The 19050-nt window shown below is 46.7% G+C and overlaps 2 protein-coding genes across 2 annotated transcripts; one reads left to right on the top strand and one right to left on the bottom strand.

Annotated features, from left to right (window-relative positions):
- Positions 1–463: 463 nt before the first annotated feature.
- Positions 464–6884, top strand: rad9b (RAD9 checkpoint clamp component B). The gene is made up of 11 exons (XM_030104130.1): positions 464–497; positions 780–850; positions 1276–1413; positions 1549–1663; positions 1859–1958; positions 2394–2500; positions 2945–3051; positions 3994–4058; positions 4310–4432; positions 6207–6381; positions 6747–6884. Exons 1-11 carry the CDS (start codon positions 464–466, stop codon positions 6882–6884), a joined length of 1173 nt encoding a protein of 390 aa, XP_029959990.1.
- Positions 6885–7599: 715 nt separating this feature from the next.
- pptc7a (protein phosphatase targeting COQ7 a) lies at positions 7600–18745 on the bottom strand. The gene is made up of 6 exons (XM_030105143.1): positions 18206–18745; positions 15732–15911; positions 12431–12629; positions 10215–10338; positions 9996–10125; positions 7600–9911 (listed from the first exon to the last, which is right to left on the bottom strand). The coding sequence occupies exons 1-6, from the start codon at positions 18405–18407 to the stop codon at positions 9853–9855; spliced, it is 894 nt and encodes a 297-aa protein (XP_029961003.1). The 5' UTR covers positions 18408–18745; the 3' UTR covers positions 7600–9852.
- Between the last annotated feature and the right edge of the window lie 305 nt (positions 18746–19050).

A 19050-nucleotide genomic window follows, 5' to 3' on the forward strand; every position in this document is an offset into this window, starting at 1 on the left:
ATGTGTGAAGGTGACTCTGAGTTACAGAGAAATGATCGAAGGTAGGCAGGATACACCTGGACAGGCTGCCATATAGTCCACCACTGGACAAACACACCTCCACACACTCACATTCTCACCTAGAAGTAATTTAGGCTCATCAATTAAACTCACAAACAAAATACAGAATTCATATACCAGACAACATATTTAGTAACTTTGGTGACTAGTGTATACATAATAATTGTATTGAGGATCAACTAAGAACAAATCCAAACTTTTTTGTTTGTATTTATTCAGATATTTATTTAGATACTTAATTCTCCCGCCTTCTCCTGCCTCTAATTGGCTAGTTGGTCTTTTTAGAGGCGGGGATAACTCCATGATTGGTCCATATTTGAGCTACATCCCGTTCAGCCAATAGGAAGCAAGCAAGGAGGCGGGACATAGTTTCGCGCCACTTTGGATATTTTCTCCACAAAAAATGACTTTTGTCCTCCAAGGAAACTCCATTAAAGGTAGCTGTAAACTCGATAGAAGCACGTCGAAAGTTCCACAATAGTGTATTTAACAATTGTCCAATTGTTCTGTCGGTTCAATTGAAAACTAGTTTTTATTTTAGAATTAATACAGAGGCTAGCTCTTTAATGTCGTAGTTTATCATTAGCAACACTTGCTAGCAAGGCATAAAAGATGGTTCACTTTTTGCAGACTTCGTCGAAAGTATCTTCTGTTAGTGACTCAGTAATCCGTGTTAAGCTGAACTAACCCTCTCCTGTGGCGCTGCTGGGTGTGTGCAGCCTTTGGGAAGGCGGTCCACGCCCTGGCCCGGATCGGAGATGAGCTGTGGCTAGATCCCATGGTCAAAGGGGTGAGCAGGAGAATCCACATCGACTTCATTCATTACATCAGTTTGGGAAAAGCAGGAATTCTGAATCTCTTAACATATTTACTGATGGCTCCTAATCTTTATTGATGAAATGAAGATGATGTGGCCAAGAAACAGAGAAATATCTGTTGGGTTTTCTATGTAAACGTAAATGACTGTTGTAATTGGCGCTATATAAATAAAGCTGAATTGAATTCAAAAGTCAGTCACACTGAACAATTTAGTTTCACTAATTAAAAACATGCAAATTGCAGAGAAATCCCCACAAACCTGGGCACAGATTGTATATTTTTTACTGTGGGAGGCAAGAGCACCAACCACGACACCACCATGCAGCCCTGGAGCCATTTCTCTGTGTTCAACACCGGAAATGAGCGGCACTTTGCTCCATGTCTGTCTTCCTTCAGCTGGCACTGAGGACAGTGAATTCCTCTCACTCTGCCTACGCCTGCTTCCTCTTCTCACCGATGTTCTTCCAGCAGTACAGTCTGGGATCAGGGTCAGAGCAGGACAGCCAGCCAATCAGATGCCAGCTGGTCATGAAGGTACATCAGCTGTTCTGATGTACCTTGATGTATTGCTCATTACTCAGGAGGGATCAACAGATAAATGCTGCTCACCTTGATTTTTTTTTTTTTGTTGAAAAATTGTACCTTACATGTGTGTTGTTTGTCTTTCAGTATGTGCTGCCACTTTTCCGATGTTTAACTTCCATTGAGCGTAATGTGAAAAGATGTCAGATATCCATGAAAGCGTCGAGTGACCAAGTGACGATCAAGTTTTTCTGCAGACATGGTAGAAAATGATTTTCTTTTCATGAGTTCTTTGCAGTTAAAACAAAAAATTCAATTTTAGAAATCATTTGCATCCTTTTTTTAAGGAAGTCAATCCTTTATAATGAATATTTAACAGGCTTTATTCATGGTGTTGCACGCTGTGAACACTTGGTGGCAGTATGTGCCTAATGTCCTGTTTCTGCTTGTGTGACAGGCCTCCTTAAAACCCACAACCTCAGATACCGGGAGAGTGAAGCTCTGCAGGCAGTGTTCGCCTCACACCTCTGTGCCAATGTGCTGAAGGCTCCTGCCAGGTTAGCACTTCACTGTTTGATTATCAGATTAGGACGACGGCTCTCTATTGCACAGCCAGCAGTCGAAACTTTAAAAGTGCATCTGTTTGATTTAGAGAAGTCCACTGTTTTTGTACTTAAGAGCCCGGCGTTTACTGCATTGGAAGCTGATATACACTAAATAAATATTAATTAGATGCATACTGCCTCCGAGCTGGATGTATCAGCACACTGTGTTCAGCGGAGAGAGCGTGCAGCCAATATTTTGTCCTTTCAGCTGACTCTGAGCAGTCAGATGAGTCTCCTGAAGCACACATGGACTAACCACACCGGCATGAACATAATCAGAAGCACGCAGTCTCTGGAAAACCTTCGTCAGTCTCAAGTAACACAAGCCTCTTTGTTTGTGTCTTTATTCGATTCTGTCCGCCTTGGTGCTCTTCTCTGTTTCTGTAGGCTTCTTTGTGACACAGTGATGCATTTTCCACCGTCTCAGGAGGAAGTCACTCTGTCCATAACTCCTCTGAAAGTCAACATGAGAAGTCACTTTGCGTGGAGGAGTGGTGAGTTGATGTTACATCAGAAGTGGCAGCGGCACATGCAAATAACACATTCTTGGAGCAGAAAAAAGCAGTGAAACAGGAACACTTCCACTGGCGTCTTCAGCTGTGAGAACTTCTCTCAAACAATCCCCCCCGATAAGACCATGGACGGCGGCTGTTTCATAATCAGTGAGATGTGATTCTGGCTCTTTCTGTCAAATACATCACGATGACACAACTCTCCTCCATATTCATCCCTTCCTCTCTCTTCTTGTCTTTTTCCATCTATTCATCAATTCCCATTTGAAGCCAGATGACCAAATCTTGTGTGACTTGTTCAATTAAACTATTCTCAAATCAAAATAGAAGCACAAGCTTCCAAAACTGACATTTATTATCCCATCCTGATACATAAACAGTACTTATTTGAATCTGCCACCACAGATCCTGTTTGATGTGTTTCAGACGGCTTGAAGATGATCCGCACCGAGGTGTCCTTGAACCCAGACGAGTTTGACTACTTTCAGGTCGGAGTGGACTCGGACATAACCTTCTGTCTGAAGGAGCTGAGGGTAACAGGGTTATTTGTGGAGGCTTCTTTTATTCCCTCACATGACTGTACTATATGTGGGGTGTGTGGCCATGTGCATATACTGCAGGAGGCTCTGTGGGGGGGCGTCTCATCACGTCTGTAGATCACTTTCATTTGAACTTTTCCCCTTGGTGCCGTGACTCGTCCACATGGAAAAGATGTCAGTGACTCAGCGCTGCCTGGAGAAACGAGTGGCAGTGTGTCCAGCTGGTTCATTTCAAGTTGATCTCAGACTAATTTGAGCAGCAGCATAACATGGTGTTTTGGAAAAGCGCGATGCGATTTCCAGTGTCTGAGTGAACACACCCCGGGTTTTAATGCTTTCCTCCGGCTTGGCTGAGAGAACAGAGCAGGAGGATTTGGTTAGCCGCTTGGAAATTTGGATGAACGGTTCATGTGTAAGGTCCAGTTAATGAGCCTTGACCTGCATTAACACCCACGGCCCTCATCCCTGCTGTCCTGGAATGTGTCCCCGGCGCCCCGCCGCGCTGGATCCTCGTTAGCCCCGTCGTCTTCTGGAAAATCGGGTTTGGGTGGATTACAAAATAGGGCTTTAGGTTTTAGTCAGTCGAGCATTGATGTTTTTCTAAAGGTCTGGTCATAGTAAACATGTTCTCAAGCTGAAGAGCGGTTAAAAATACCACGGATGTCTCAGTTTTTCTCAGCGATTTAGAATAGGATGCATGTTTCTTTCTATTTATACAAGTACAAACACTTCAGACGTATTGGAATTTATTGGAGCTTCACAAATAACATTTGTTCACATTTATAAAACTATTTAAAAGAACAAAAAATGAAGTGCACATCAAATGAAGGCTGTGAAATATGGAGACTTGCTAGCTTACAAGGAAAGAGTCCGGAGGACTGAAGATGCACACAGACAGTATCTCTCTGATATTCACTGTTGCTGTCTTTTTTCCAGGGCTTATTGTCCTTTTCCGAGTCTCATTGTCTCCCAGTGTCGGTTCACTTTGGCTCTGCCGGAATGTAAGTTTCTCCGCTATCAGATTTCAGTGTGGAATTACAGAGGATGTGTGGTGCTTCACAAGCAGTTCTCCAAATCAAGTGTGTAATTAACTCCAGAGAAGCGCAAAATGCAGTCATCTTGTTTGTGGCTGGTGATTCATCCCCACACGTGTCCAGTCACGGTGCGGTTTCCTCCTGGCTGCTAACAGTGAATAAGAAGAGAGCCTGCTGCTGTCAGCTGTCCATCGATGTGTCTCCGCTGCTGTTTGCAGGCCTGTGTGCTTCTCTGTGGACGACGCGGTCCTTCAGGCCACTGTGGTGCTATCCACTGTGATCGAGTCTGAGAGCAGGGGCCCCTCCCAGCCGACAGATCCCCCGGCCCCAAACACGCCCAGGTGAGAACGGGTGGACATGCAAATACATTACTACTGCGTTATTAATGATCTCAGCTTCATTTTGAATCTCAGTTTAAAGTAAAGTAATTATATAATTGACCGTCACCACAGAGCCGTACCTGAGCTTCTCCCCTGGCTCCCAGTCAAACCGCCGGGCACTCATTGGCTGTTTTTAGCCTCCTAAGAGGCGTCGTGTTACAGCAGCCAGCCCTGTGTCTGCAGTAGAGGTAAATAGGACAAGCCCCGGACGGCCGTCAGCGTGGCAGACTGTAATCCCCTCGTCAGCGCTGTGCTGGCCCGCCGCGCTGCCACTGTCGTCGCCCTGCTTAGCGAGCTTCTCACTCCGTGTGCCACACTTCAGGCCTCCAGGTGGACCTCGTCACAGCTGGATTGTTGGAAACATCTGGGTCGTTTGTAGCCTGCTTTGTTTCGGGGAGTCTTCACAGACATGAGTGACCTGATGAACACACACTTCTGTCCCCTTTCCTCAGAAACCTTTACGGTCTGCTTTGATGCAGATGTTTCAGACACACTGTCAACATGTTTTGTTGATATTTCCTCAAAACAGGACTGTTTACTGGCAGCTTTGGGGGGAATTTAAAGCTTATAGCCACAAAGCCTGAGTGTTGTCTGGAGGTGCAGCTTGCTTTTGTTGCTCCTTCCTGTTTTCTCACGCATCATGATTCAGGTTTGGTTGCTTCTTTAAGCTAATGACACGTTGTGTGTTTATACACACGTTTGTTGAAGTCTGTACTTCAAAGCAAGATTAACATACTTTGGATATTTCTCCGTCGTCTGGATTGACAAACCCAGAAATTCACAAACCTTGATAAGTAATCCTACGAAGCTCGTGATCAACTCGACAATTCAACCCCGGCTTTTTTCAGTCGAGCTTTGAAACTGATCTGTTATCCAGAGCATAACCCGCTCCGGAGCTGGTTAACTGTTCAGCGTGAGTTACCATGGTGATTTACCCTGGAAGGAGTGAATCACCTTTGTAGGATGGAAAACTCAGAGTTACCCCTGAAGTTACTTCAATAAGAGAAAACCCAGCTGCAGCTTACAGGCCTCGGGTGTTGTGATTAAATCTCCTGACTTGAAGACTTAAATAGGAGTTGTAACATTTTGCAGATCGTTGAATCATTCGTCATTTGCGTTTTTCATGTTTTCCCAACAGTTTTAGAGCGATGGTATTCTTTATTTGTCCTCGTTTTGGCAGCGTGCCTCTGCTGTGTGATGCCCAGCGAGCGTTTGGAGGCTCCGGGGCTCAGAATGCTGCTGCTTTTACTTTCCACATCATAATCTCTCTTCAACTCGGCGGCCTCCCCAAACCTCGAGTCCACCGCTTCCCCCAAAAATCCTTTTTCTGAACCGAGGGTGTGTTTGTCCATGTGGGAAGGTTTTTATAAATGAAGTCAGGAAAGCATTTAAATGTTGGTCAGACAGATTCTTTTCTCTGTCCTCCAGAAAGTTGTCCTGTCTTTTCATTCTTGTGATCTAAAATGCAATCCCCGGCGTTTTCCTCTCGCTGCACTGCACTTCATTTTCTCTGCCTTCTCCGAGAGACTCTCCAGTAGGACGACACCTCTCCCCGGCGGGCTCGGTGATAATCCACATGCTCGTGAGTCACATTTAGCCGGGACGCTCCGTGACGATGGCACCGCACAGGGACACAACTGTTATTTTGCTTTTCACGGATGTGTCTGTCCAGCCTCACACACAGCGTTCACACTCAGGAACTGTCATCAGATGAGTGTGTTGTTTGTGTCTCCAGGTGTGCAGAGGATCACAGCAACAATCCCCAGAACATCCCAAATGTGGCAGAGCTGATCCCATCCAGCCAGGGCAGCCAGACCGTCACAACGCCTGAATGGATAGACCTTCTGCCCAAGATGGACGTCTCGGACCAGGCCGGCGGCAGTGTCCGCTCGACTTCCACCTCCCCCGTGGTAACGGAACCCTCCTGCTCCCCGAACTACAGACGCTTTCATGCAGGGGCTCTGTGAAGAGCTTTGATCATTAAACTGACCTTTCTGATGAGACTCGTGCTGCATAACGCCTCAGCGTGTGAGGAGTGAGACGACAGAAAGCTTCACCCGAGCTTTATAGTGAGGGACGCAGCAATGCCACTTTTGTAAAGGACGATTACGAACCTGTAGCTACTTGAAATAACATGAAACGATATCAGGTCATACATACAATTAGTTCTGGGAGAAAGGAAAATGATAAAAATGACCATTTAAAAGCGTTCCGTGGAACCGTGCTCTCCTCATCGCTGTGTGGACTCACATGCTCCCCGTTTGTTTTCCTGTAGATCTGCTCCCTCCTCTTCAGAGCCCTGTCCTCGCAGGAAGACGGTCGTCCTGCCAGCCCGCCGGTTCTGGCCTGCTGCAGTGATGAAGAGGAGGGCGACATGGAGGATGAAGCTGCTCCAGGAAGTACCTCAGTTTGAGACTCATTCCGCATCTTAACTTCTACTTAACTACAATGCTTTATAGTCAAGAGTTATGAAATCTATATTTAATGCTTGGTTTTATCGGTATTTTTGAAGCTCATTGTTTGCGGTGCAGAGGTTTTTAGTGGAGCGTTAGGACCACATGCTGAACACTGGGCTCGCATGGTGGTGAAGCTGTGTACACTCTTGCCTCCTAAGCCCCAGGTTGAGTCTGAGGGCCATTTTTGTTTGGAATTTGCATGTTCTTCCTGTGAGTTCTCACCAGTTCCTTCATGCATTTGAGGTTATTTAGGGACTGAAGTTACCTGCAGATGTAAAAGTGACAACCTAGCATAAAGAATGGTTAAAGTTCAATGAATGTTGAAATGTTTTCTCCTTTTTTTAATGGAAATGGTCCTAATACGCCAAAACCAAGAGTTGTTTTGAAATACTGGTTTAAACCGATTTCAGCCTGGTTCACATGAGGTTGTGTGCCCAACCAAAGAGAGTCCGTGAATTGTTCTTTGCCACCGATTCGGTTTCAGAGCAGTTGCCACAGCTTGTATGGGACTCCTCGTACCTTTGCCCTAGAATATAATCCCTTGGCCTGAAGATGCCACACCTGTTTGTTGATGGTGGTTTGCAGTGAGCCTGATGTTTGAGGAATGTGCACACAGTGTACAAAATGTTCTGGAACGTCTCTGCATCATCGCCCTGACAAGAAGGACAGCAGGATAATAAATACTATAGTCTTTATTTAAATATTGTACAGATTTGAAAATTGTCACAGAGCTCAGATCTGCATTGAACTGTACACCCAAGATATAATTATAATACACATGAGAGCGAGAGAGACAGGCTCTGGTTCAGACGTCTGTCTGGGCCAGTGCTCGTCAGGAAGCAGGAGCCGCGGGGTGGACTGGGAGGAGAGCTTTGCAATTTTATTAAAAATTTCATTAAGGCTGCTTAGATTGTCCCCAGTGTTGAAACACAAAAAAAAAAAAAAAAAAAAAAAAAAAAAAAAAAAATCATATTTCGACCTTTGCATGGCCTGAATCCAGTCGTCCTCAGATTTGAAGCCCGACGTAGCAGAAGTTGGTGTGAACTGGTGAGACGAAGCAGGGAAAGAGTCCGTGTAGAAGAGTGCTGCAGATTGTAAACAAAGATCTGAAAATCCACCGGGAGGGGTTCTGAAAGTGTGGGACGGCTTCGTCGTCGTTCCTCTGCTCAGGAGCAGATTCTAGAAGACCACTAAATTCCACAGACTGCAGATGTTAAGACAGGAGTTGGGAAAGCTCCAATGGGTTTAAGGAACTGCGGACATGTTTGCCAGTATCAGCGACGCCCGATACAAGGCACATCATGAAAACCACCACAGAAAATCCGGATTTGGCCGAGAAACATTTTCTAACTGTGGAAAAAACAGAGCGAGTCTGTTGTGACGTAATGGAGACAAAGACCATCAAGTTACCTGACAATCTGTACTGTATGTGCCAGTGGAGGTCTACAGCAGGAGGGAGGAGGAAAAGGAAAAAAAGAGCAAAAAGAAAAGCAAAATGCCTATTATGAACAGTTTGTCAAGCTACTGTGACACCATGAACAATCCCACCGAACACAGAAATTACAAAAATACATTTGGTCACCTGACCAACTCCCTACTGGTGTGTCGAGCTTTTTCAGATATGCTGCTTCAAGCTTTGTGCGTTTTAAGGCCGCCAGACCAAGTCAGTCCAGTGGATATGGAGAAGTCTGTTACCTTCACATCCTTTTCAAAGACGCTAAAAATAACACATGATCGACCGACACATTCATCATCACTCACACACACACACACTCACACTCACAGTCAAGACTTGAGCAGCAGCTACTAGATTAAAGGGAGGGCATCGGTTCAACACATTATACACAACTCGAGAGGCTTCTGAACTACAAAATACTCTTTCCATTAAGTAACAAAATATGTGCAAGACTTGAATTGCACTGGCATGGAAAAAGGCAGCTGCCGCTCTTCTTCATCAGATCTTATTAGATCGATCCGCCCTAGATAACAAGTCGGACATAAAAATATCTCATACTGGAGGTGTAACGGATCACAGAGCTCAGTTTGGATCGTGTTGTGGGTTTCCTCACAGATCACGTCTTGTTTTGTTTTTGTTTTTTTAAATCAGGACATAAAAATCACACTGGTTTCAATTTTTGGGACACTTATCTTTAAGAGAGGTGAAAAGCACAGAGTTTGGCCAAATCGGTTGAAAAGATTCACCCTAAGCAGTCGATATTTTAACTGATCTGTGGTTCACGTGCACACTGATCTAAACTTCAACTGCCATCCGTTACACCTCCGTCCCATTCACTCTTTTCTTTTCTGCAAACATCTACAAACACATCCCAGAGCAACACACCAGTCGTTTCCTCCGAGCTGACACGCCCCTTGTACCCACACTCACACACACACACACACACACACACAGTTCCAGGCTCCTTCTGAAAGGCTTTCGAACACCTTGTCAATGAGAACATCTGCTTGCGCGAGGCAGCTCTTTTATTGAGCCCTAATGCTGCCGTTTCCTCTGCACTTCCCTTCTTGATGCCGCTGGCAGGCGGCCGCATCGTTCCCTTCCAGCAGCTCAGCGGGGGGCCACTTCCACGCTCCTCACACCTACAGTCTGGCTCCGACCGCCTCCAGTCTCTCCAGCTCCACTTCCTCCCCGTCCCAAAAAGACGACTTATCCTCTTCAGGCTGGATCCTCTGTCCCCGACGTGCCCGATGATCCCGGGCGATGGGATTACCCAGTGAGCACTGGAACACTGCAGCCCGGCCAGACCGTGTCGTTATTCTGGCCACAGTGGAGGAGGAGTGGGCGTGGAGGATTTGTTTTGAACATTACTCGGGAGGATAGAGGCCGCGGCCCGCTGAGCGTCAGACAGAAGTCCTACATCCTGGCCAGCAGGAGTCCCAGCCGTCCGTCCCGCTCCTCCAGGGAAACTAGTCGGTGTATTCCGCCACGATGGACAGCAGTACTGTGATGTCGTCTGGCTTTCCTCCTGCACACAGAAAACGGTGAAAATCAGGACGACGCACACCGGGGATGTTCTTAATAACCGCGAATGAGAGTTCAAAATACCGACCTCGTACATTCAGACCATTGTCACAGGCAAACTGTGCGAAAGGCGACATGTAGTTGGGGTCGTACGCCAGCACGTGGGCCTGCTCGGCGATGCTCCGAGCCGTCTGCTGGATGCTCTCATAGTTGGTGTTCTGAGGAGACGAAACACAGCGGCTGTCAAGTTCTCAGTCCAGACACACCTGTGATTTCACTCCCGCTTGCAGACACGTCTGAAACCCACCTTGAGCTTCTTCAGCTCTTGCAGGATCATGTAGTCCGGCATGTTGTCGAAGAGCCCGTCGGTGGCCGTGAGGATGATGTCGCCCAGCTGCACGTCGAAGGAGGAGCTGTCGGCGGCGTCGGGGCTGGAGACGCACAAAAAAAGGAGGTGGGTCGTTTAAACAAGGCTTGCATTCAAACAGGAAGCAGAAACGTGTGTGACCAACTGACCCATCAGTTTAAACAAGTGTCCATACAGGGAGAACATGCAGACTCTATCCCGGTGAGGCCGCTGAACACCCCATGTGGCCTGTTTGAAGGTTTCGGCTTCATTTTTTGCAGTGTGTGAATTTTGCACTTGAGGGAATTTTGGCTAGCAGAGCTAACACAAAGTCAGATTATTGTAGAAATTCAGGTTTTCAAGTCTATCCTCAGCAAAATTAACTAAAATATTTTCTTGGAGGTTTGTTGGCCAGATTGAAGCCCACAGGCCTTATGTTTTATCCCTATCAATGGGTGGAATTAAATTACACAGAGTAAAAATAGTGCTGTCTATATTTTCTGGGTTAGAACCCTGACTGCCTAATCAGATCTGATAAATCACTTCCAACTCCAAACGCAGCTTCTTCAGAATTGCACATTTAGACGGAAGGTGTTCCGATAAGAGCCACAACACTTGGATTCATCGTCCCTCTGACCTTTCACCTCCACCTCAAAAAGCTCGTCACATGTACAGGATGAAGATCAGTCCAGGTTATCGCCATGTGGAGGGTTTGGAAAGAACAGTCGGGTCCAATAAAAAGGTGCCACAAATACACAACCGAGCCAGTGTGCCAGTGTCAGGTTCACTTCTTGGAAGATGCCCTTACCCTGCAGCCAGGCATGAAAGTTATTCATTACAAACCGTCTGGACTGCATCACAGCAAGCAGAGCCAAAGCCCCCCAGGAACAGCCCGTGCTGTACTGCCATCTTTATGAGTCTCAGACTGAAATAAAAAAAAAAACACCTGAGGTGATTTGCAGCTGGGAGGTGGCAGCACAGAATCACAGCTCCACCTGCAACGTGCGCAGTTTGATTTGGAAATACGAGGTCCGAGTCTGGAGAAGGCCGAGTGCGCACATCCCAGAAACCTCTCTGATAATAATTCTGCTGCCACAGCTCTGAAACGTCCAACGGCCCAGCTGAATGCCAACGTCTGCTGGTTTCATGTGAGCTCACTGAAAAGGTCTTTAGACTGATCAAACTGTGGATTCCGTCATGTAAGTGAAGCCCATTTCCCGTTAAAACGGCCTGCACGGTGAAAACATCTTTTCCAGAGGAACGTGTTGTCACAGAAAAGCTGCGAGTGCACTTCAGTTCTGACCTTTGCACTCTTTTCTATTGGCTGCTGTGTTAGTGATCTGGGATTGGATGCTTAATCTGCTTTTGCACTTACTAGAAATCACTGAGTAAATCCTTCCACTAAATGTCTCGAATGCAGAAAGAGAAAAAAAAAATTCTGCATGACTAACGTGGAGCTTAGAGCACTTGCTGTCAGCACCTTGCCTGATTCCAGTACAACGGGATCTTTCTATGTGGAGTTTGCATGTTCTCCCTGTGCCTGAGAGCGTTTCTGGGTGCACTGGTTTTCTCCCACAGTGTGTCTGAAGTGATTTGGAGACTCTTAAGTTGTGTGTGCGTGGAGGTTTGTGTCGATTCTGTAATGGAGTTCAGTGTGTTCGCTGCCCTTTCCCACAGTCCGCCGGATAAAACATTCTAGAAGACGGATGGATGCAGCTCGGCTCAATCCAAATCGAATTTATTCAGAAGAATTAGAGAGGAAATACTCTCTGTAGTTCGACCGGGGACTGACAGTCCAGCTTCATCTGCAGTTTTCCACACAGCCTCTAAAGAAACAAGATAATCTGTCCGGTTCTCGATGAATGAGGGGAAAGGTGGGTGGGAATGCCGACGCGCGATTGGCTGTGGACTCGTCGCCCGGCCTCTCGAGCCCACACAGACTTTGACCTGAGTAAGAAGGACAGCCTGGCACACGTCCAACACTCGTCCTTTAGTCTACTGACGTCGGCTGGGCCGCTGCTTGGCACGCCGCTGCAACGAGCCGGGGCGGCACGTGGCGCCGTGCACACGGACACGCCGTCTCTGCACGGCCAAACTGTATTGTTCCGTCTGCCGCACAGGAAATGCACGAACGCCACCGCATCGGTTACCCAACGCCTCCCCGAAGCGCCTCTCACCTGTCGCTGAGGACGGCCCCCTCGGCGCCCGGGGGGGCGATGGACAGCTGGAAAGGCGTGTTGAAGTAGTGCTGCTGCTCGTCCGAGCGGTGGACCACCTCCCCTCCCCGCACCACCAGGAACCCAGAGTCTCCCAGGTTAGCCGTGTGCAGCCGGTGACTCTGCCGGTCCAACACCACGATGCAGGCCGTGCTGCTACCTGCACACACACACACACACACAAACACACACACACAGTTTGAATTTTAATGCAAATGTTAGGCAAATAGTCACAACTCGGTTTAACATCAATCCAGCAGAGTTGGAAGAACTGGCAGCTTAAAAATGAAAGCTGTTCAGGCTGCAGGTGGCATTGTTAAATGTGGTGCTGATCTGAAGCAGCTTCCTTCAAGTTCAGCCTACCAGAGAATCACATTCAACACACACCAGGCCGACGTTTCACCGAGGTGAACGTGACGAAACTATGAGACAGTTTGGCCTTCACAGAAGTAGAGAAAGTAAATATGTTTATGTAAAAATGTGAATAGTCAGGAAATCAACAACAAATATGAACAGGGATGAACTGGACCTGGAGGCAGTGTCAGACAATAATCAAGGCTTTTTTTTTTTTTTTTTTAATAACATATACATTGTTCTTTAAAGTGGGTTTTAAATGGTCGCTTATTCTGGACCAGCAAAGTTGAGAGTAACAGGAAAAACCCAGACCAGGCCACTGGGAAACGTCCCCGGTGCTCCTGATGTCTGAGCTGTTTAACCCTTAGTCAGGAACTCCTGGGAAAGCCTCGTGAAATTATAATATCCTGCAGGGAGATGTTATTGAAATATAGAAACCTCAAAGTGATTGATGAGTAAATCTGACTTCAGTCATGTTTTCCCTCCATTTTTCCTTAAAGAGCTGCATCATCATGTTTTCATACCCGATACACCACTAAGTGCCACTGTCGACTAAACGTTTATCATTGTATGTGTCACACTCTAAATTTGACGTACTGGGCATGCTAGTATACATCCTCTTGATCAATAACAATAATTATTCTGGATCACCTGATGAATGCATTCAGTGTAGAACAGGTATGCGAGTGTGTCTGTTATAGTCACTGAACCAATCTGTCCAGTTATCTATACTGAAAGTCAATAACAGGAAACCATTTTACTTGCAAATTTAATACTTAATAAGCGCTGATTGGGATTATTGTTACAGATTATAAAAATCTTAAGGGCTGCAGCGAGACCCTGGGATTGAAATTTTCCAAGTAAATCAATAAAATAAGTGCTTCTGTGGGGCTTTAGTTCAGATGTCATTTATAATCAATAGATATAACAAGACTTTACTGCCTGAACCTGACCACAGAAATTCTGCCAATTTAATATTTTAATTTTTAACATTTTCTAAAATAATTCTATAAGACGAAAAAGCCAACATGTGAGACGTTTGAATTCATTTCCAGAGATCGTAACAGGAAGTGTTTTGCCACAGATTCCAGTGTGGCCTGTAGGGAAAGCACGGGTGTTGTTAATAACACAAGCGGTGGCCGAGCCCTGCTGAATTGTTCCAGTAAGCTCCGACTTCGTGACAATGAGCCCGTTCTCACAATAACAAGACTCTGCAGGTAAAGAAGCTTTCGCCATTGTTCCTTTAACTGTTCCCACTCCTGTGTTACCTGCTGTGACCCGATGGAACTGAAAATCCGACGTGGATTTTTCCTGCACAGCCTTATTTTTTTGTCTGCTTTCATTCTGCAGATTCACTGCTGAGTAAACTAGAACCTAAAGAACGCCTGGAAGACGGATGAATGAGGTTAGCCTGAACACACAGAGTTAACACACCACACTCAGCCTGGCCGCTTGTAAAAGATAATTGAGGAGTTTCCACAGTTTGTTGTGATTGTGAGATGGGATGTAGAGGAAACGCGAGCTGGTTGGAGCAGGCGGACAGCGAGGCGCCACACCCTGCCGATGATTCACCAAAATATGCTCTCCGGGCTCAACCTTGACGACTCCTCACGCTCTGTGACTCACTGCCTCTCTTCTGTTTTCTCTCCAGCAGGACAATCGCACACCCTGAAGAACATTTCCTCCGCCGTGCGCGCCAGCTGCACAATATGGTGTTGTTTCCCCGCGCCGCACATGTGATAACGGGGTGGAAAAGTACCGACGCCCGCCGGGACGGAGGTTGGTTCACCGACGAGCCGTGTTGGCGCACGCTACATTGGCGGGAAGCGCTGCAAAGGAGGAAAGGGGCTGCTCGGGGCAGGTCAGGACTTGGGGCATTCTGGGAATTTCTTAACCGGCTTTGGCCGATCTCTGACTCACGGGGCAAAAATCTCCACCGCCGAACTGAGCAGACAGAAACAAACAACCCGGCCGCTCAGAGGGTGCCTCTTAAACCCAAACACATGGGACGCCTTTCTTTTTATTGGCGGCCTGAGGCACACAAATGGTTAAATCAACGGTCCTGCAAGAGTGTGTGTAGAGATACAGTGTGTGTAGGTATAGAAAATAAAAACACCCACACACACTACAACTGCTCAGTGACAAGCAGACAATATTTACTCTCCTGCCACAGAATGCTGCTGTGTTGAAGCCACGTTAAGGCAGATGGCAAGCTGCATCCCTAAACGATAACCTTCTCCGGTCGCATGCTGCTGATTGAAAGATTAAATCATCTAAACTGCATTTTATTAGTCACAAAATAAAATCATCTTTGAATATTTTCCTTTTTCATGTGTCCAACCTGTGGTCCAGGGTCCTCCTATTGGGACACCAGACCTTGTGGGGATGAGACCCTCAAACTCAGAAGTGGCTCATCAAAATAAAACTAAAAATAAAACTGAGAGAACATTTTCTGGAGTTTAAGGATCACCTGGAAAATGGTGGAAGTTGGAGAATTGATCAGATCAGAGCTCACGGGGGGATCGACAGCCTTTCTAAGAGGCAGACTGAAGGGAATTCTGGGAAAACAGGCTCAGGGTTTTGAGTTTGTTCTTGACATTTTAGGTTTATTGAAAAATTTTAGACTTTGCTCAGATGTCCCTAGATAAGACATATAGAATAAAAAAAGATCCCAAACTGTTGAGAATACAGGAGATGACTCATTTATTTTTCTCCTTTATTAGGTTGGCTTTACAGTAATTTTCTGGGATAAATGAGAAAATAGTGAGATTCTCACAATTTTCCCCTCAAACCTTCGTAACCTTTACTGTCCTGAGAACACGGGCTGGTTCAAAGAGGCGTGTGTGTTTTCAACAATAGTGTCAGCAGCTGGCAGCGAGCTGTGGGAAGGCGTGACGGCTTCACTCACCCAGCAGCGGCACTTTGTTCTGCAGCAGCTCGTAGTAGCTGGTCGTCAGGACCCCCACCGGGTTGCTGGGCACGAAGCGCCCCTCCTTCACCAGCCGCTCGCACGTCTTCATCAGCGTGCCCGAGAACTGGGACGGGTCCACGCCGTAGTCCCTCCAACCACCGACGCCATCCGCCACGCCTAAACACACACACACACACACACACACACACACACACACAGACAGCTGTTAGTTCAGGGACTTCTTTGCACTAAAGCCTGGTGACAACCCGTTGGGAGTCGGTTATATGCATCGATTCAGTGGCATGGTGAAAACTGGAGGGGTTAAATTTTGGACCAGTGCAGAGACAGAGCAGCTAACTTGCTAAGCTAGTTATTGACTATTGTGGTAGGTGAACAGGAAATGTTCTGGAGATGCTATGACCCAGATGTTAGTCAAATCCTCATATTTTCCTCTTTGTTTTGCTTCTAACAAATTAGCTTCGAGGACAAAATGTTCACTTGGCGCTTTATCAGGTTCCGTGATCAAGAGATTATTCACTTCATCTGTCGGTGGTTATAATCTAATGGCTGGTCGCCTCACTCTGCTGCTGCTGCTTCTGAACGCTGCCAGGGAACCAACTGTTGAGCCTTTAAGCAGGCAGAGATGCAGATGTCATTTCTGAGATTCCTCAGACCGTGTTCAGCGAGTGAAAGTGACGAGCGTCGTGCAGCTGCTCCATCAGGAACAACAATGGAGACGTTCAGCACGGTGTGAAAAAGGACACCGAGTACAGGAAAAGACGAGAAACAAGAGGGACGGTCACACAACGTATGGGGGACAGCCCAGCAGGCAGCGCTGCGTCTCTGAGAACAGATGAAAATGTCATCTGCAGACGTTACCGGCGCTGATAGGGCGACGGCTCGAGACAAAATATGCAGCGACGCCTTAATAAACACAAGAATCTGAAAAACCTGCAATTAAGCCTTGATTAATCGTCCTGGAGGAAGAGGCTGTGCATATTCAGTGTCAAGGAGAGCTCCTGTTCCTTAAGAAACTTAGTCGGGTCCAAGATTTTCCTAGAAAGGAAACTTAAGTCCCGTCACTCCCGGGACGCAGACATCTGCTCCGCTGACCATACAAGGAGTCCGCCAGCGTCTCCTCCTCACTTCAGGGAGGAGGAGACGACCCCATCAGACACACAACTGCTCTGAACGTCCCGGTGTCCGCAATCAGTGGAGCCGCAGGTCACCCCGAGGTCTGAACCAGCAGACCTGTGACTGAACGAATTCCCTGCTGAGAGCCCCACCGCTGTCACAATGACTGGAGGAGACACAAAACAGTCACAAAATTTGGTCTTTTAGCATCGCTTCCTTTACTTTTGGAGATTTAAAACCTCTATGTAGTCCAAGTTTCAGTCTTGTCACATTTTTGTCCCTTTTGTCTGAATATTTCTGAGCCCCTGGCTTTCCTGATTGACTCCTATTTGAGTTTTTTGTGGATTTAGTTTCTGAATTTTCAGTGTATTTGCACCACATATGAGTCCTTCAGTCCCCCCCCCCCCCCACCTGTTAATGGTCTTTATTATGATGCTTTCACAGCTGAAAAACAGTAAAAGTCACATATTGGACATTATGAAATGTCTTTGTTTGTCACTATTAGATTCCCTTGAAGTCAGAATTTCCCATTGTGATCATTTTTCATTTTACACAGTTTTCAGTGCATTCTTTAAGTCACATTTAAGGCATTACCTGCCTCATTTTGATATATTTCCTTCCTTTTATGGTCTCTTATGCCTGTTTTTGGTTGTACTGTCTGCAACACTTCTATGCGTTTAAAAATATTGTTTTTATTGTGTGCCCCTTTGAGAACAATTTACGTTAGATTTATAGGTTTCTTGCTTTCCCGGGTTGTTCATCTTCATGGATGTTTTCTCCTTTTTCGGATCAATTCTATTTTGTATGATTCAGATTGTGGTATATTCAGTACCATTATAGCCACTGTATTTTATATATATATTTATATATATTTTTTTTTTTTGCATTTTTGGTTGTTTACATGTCACTATTAGATTTGTGGCTGCTTGGAATTCTGTGTCACATTGAATATCTTCAGTAGGTTTCTTTTACATTTTTATTTGATTTTTGTAATATTACAACCTGATTGGGGACCTCCTGACTTCTTGCACTCATTCAATAATCTGACCATGTTTCCAGAGGATCAAGACTTAAGGAGTGGCATTAATCAACCCCCAATAGGGCGGATATTTAAGCCTGCACTGTTTTTGTTTTTCTCAAGCTTCACATGGTCACAACAAGAGAACCTGAAGTTCAGGTTCAAGCCGCTAAAGAGTCTGCAGCAGGTAATCATTACAGAACAAAAGACTGTAGGTCATCTTCTCACATGTCTTGTCTGAAACCACAGGGGGTCACCTTTGACCTGCCGTGCGCGTCACGGCCATCGCTCGGGTTAAAAACAAAGGAGGCGAACTCACCCAGAACGTCTGCCGATCTGTGCCGGGCGATGAAGCACGCGTCGTCCCCGTAGCACATGCCTTTCTTCAGGATGCCTTTGCGGAAGTCCTTCCCGAAGCCGCAGCTCGCTGTCACCAGGCTGTAGTCGCGGCTGTCCGTCTGAGAGAGTCCGCCGATGACAGCTCTGGCTACCAGTCGACCGTACGAGAGCACGGACAACATCACCCACACGCACCTGCCCCGGCGCCCCCGCCGCGGAACCCGCCGGCCAAGCTAGCGGCCGCCGCTAGCTCAGCGTCGATGTCGAAGCACACAATGTTGAGCCGCGAGCCGCCAGACGTAACAACAACACCGAGCCGCCACGCACGCATAGACAGACAAAGTCCTCCTCCGCTGGGGTAAAGAGGCGGCAGCCGCTCAGAGCAGGCAGCGCTCTCTGTCGCTCCAGAACACCCGTGAGAGTCGCTTCCCGGTGGCCATGGCGGGCAGTGCTGCCCGTGGAGACGCTACATAACACGGAATGTGGAGCAGCGGCTCCGCGCGCGGCCCCGCTGCTAAACTCCGCTCCGGTCTTATGACCGCGTGACGTCACGCTGCATTACGCAACGCGCGCTCCCTTATATGGTCATGTCGGCTGTCGGCCGCCCTTTATCTCGTGGACAGGAGACAAAACTGCAGCGAGATAAGTCTCCACGAGACTGTGTGAAGAGACAGATAAACAGCGCACAATGGGCCCGTGGAGGAACACTGACAATACTGACTAAAATAGACACACAAAAAAAACACCCAAAACATCACGGCTGCAGCTAACTGAAAATATTTTAAACTAATGCAAATAAAATCAGATAATATCAGATAATAGATG

This window comes from Salarias fasciatus, chromosome 12 (genome assembly GCF_902148845.1).
Source record: "Salarias fasciatus chromosome 12, fSalaFa1.1, whole genome shotgun sequence".
Taxonomy (NCBI): Eukaryota; Metazoa; Chordata; class Actinopteri; order Blenniiformes; family Blenniidae; genus Salarias; species Salarias fasciatus.

Bases quoted from the DNA above. Each gene is read 5' to 3' on its own strand.
- rad9b (XM_030104130.1), top strand. From the start codon at position 464: ATGACTTTTGTCCTCCAAGGAAACTCCATTAAAG. The intron at 498-779 runs GTAGCTGTAAAC...GGGTGTGTGCAG, and splicing joins CCAAGGAAACTCCATTAAAG to CCTTTGGGAAGGCGGTCCAC. The intron at 3,052-3,993 runs GTAACAGGGTTA...TCTTTTTTCCAG, and splicing joins TCTGTCTGAAGGAGCTGAGG to GGCTTATTGTCCTTTTCCGA.
- pptc7a (XM_030105143.1), bottom strand. From the start codon at position 18,407: ATGTTGTCCGTGCTCTCGTACGGTCGACTGGTAGCCAGAGCTGTCATC. The intron at 12,630-15,731 runs GTGAGTGAAGCC...GTGTGTGTGCAG, and splicing joins GAACAAAGTGCCGCTGCTGG to GTAGCAGCACGGCCTGCATC. The intron at 9,912-9,995 runs GTCGGTATTTTG...TTCTGTGTGCAG, and splicing joins CAATGGTCTGAATGTACGAG to GAGGAAAGCCAGACGACATC.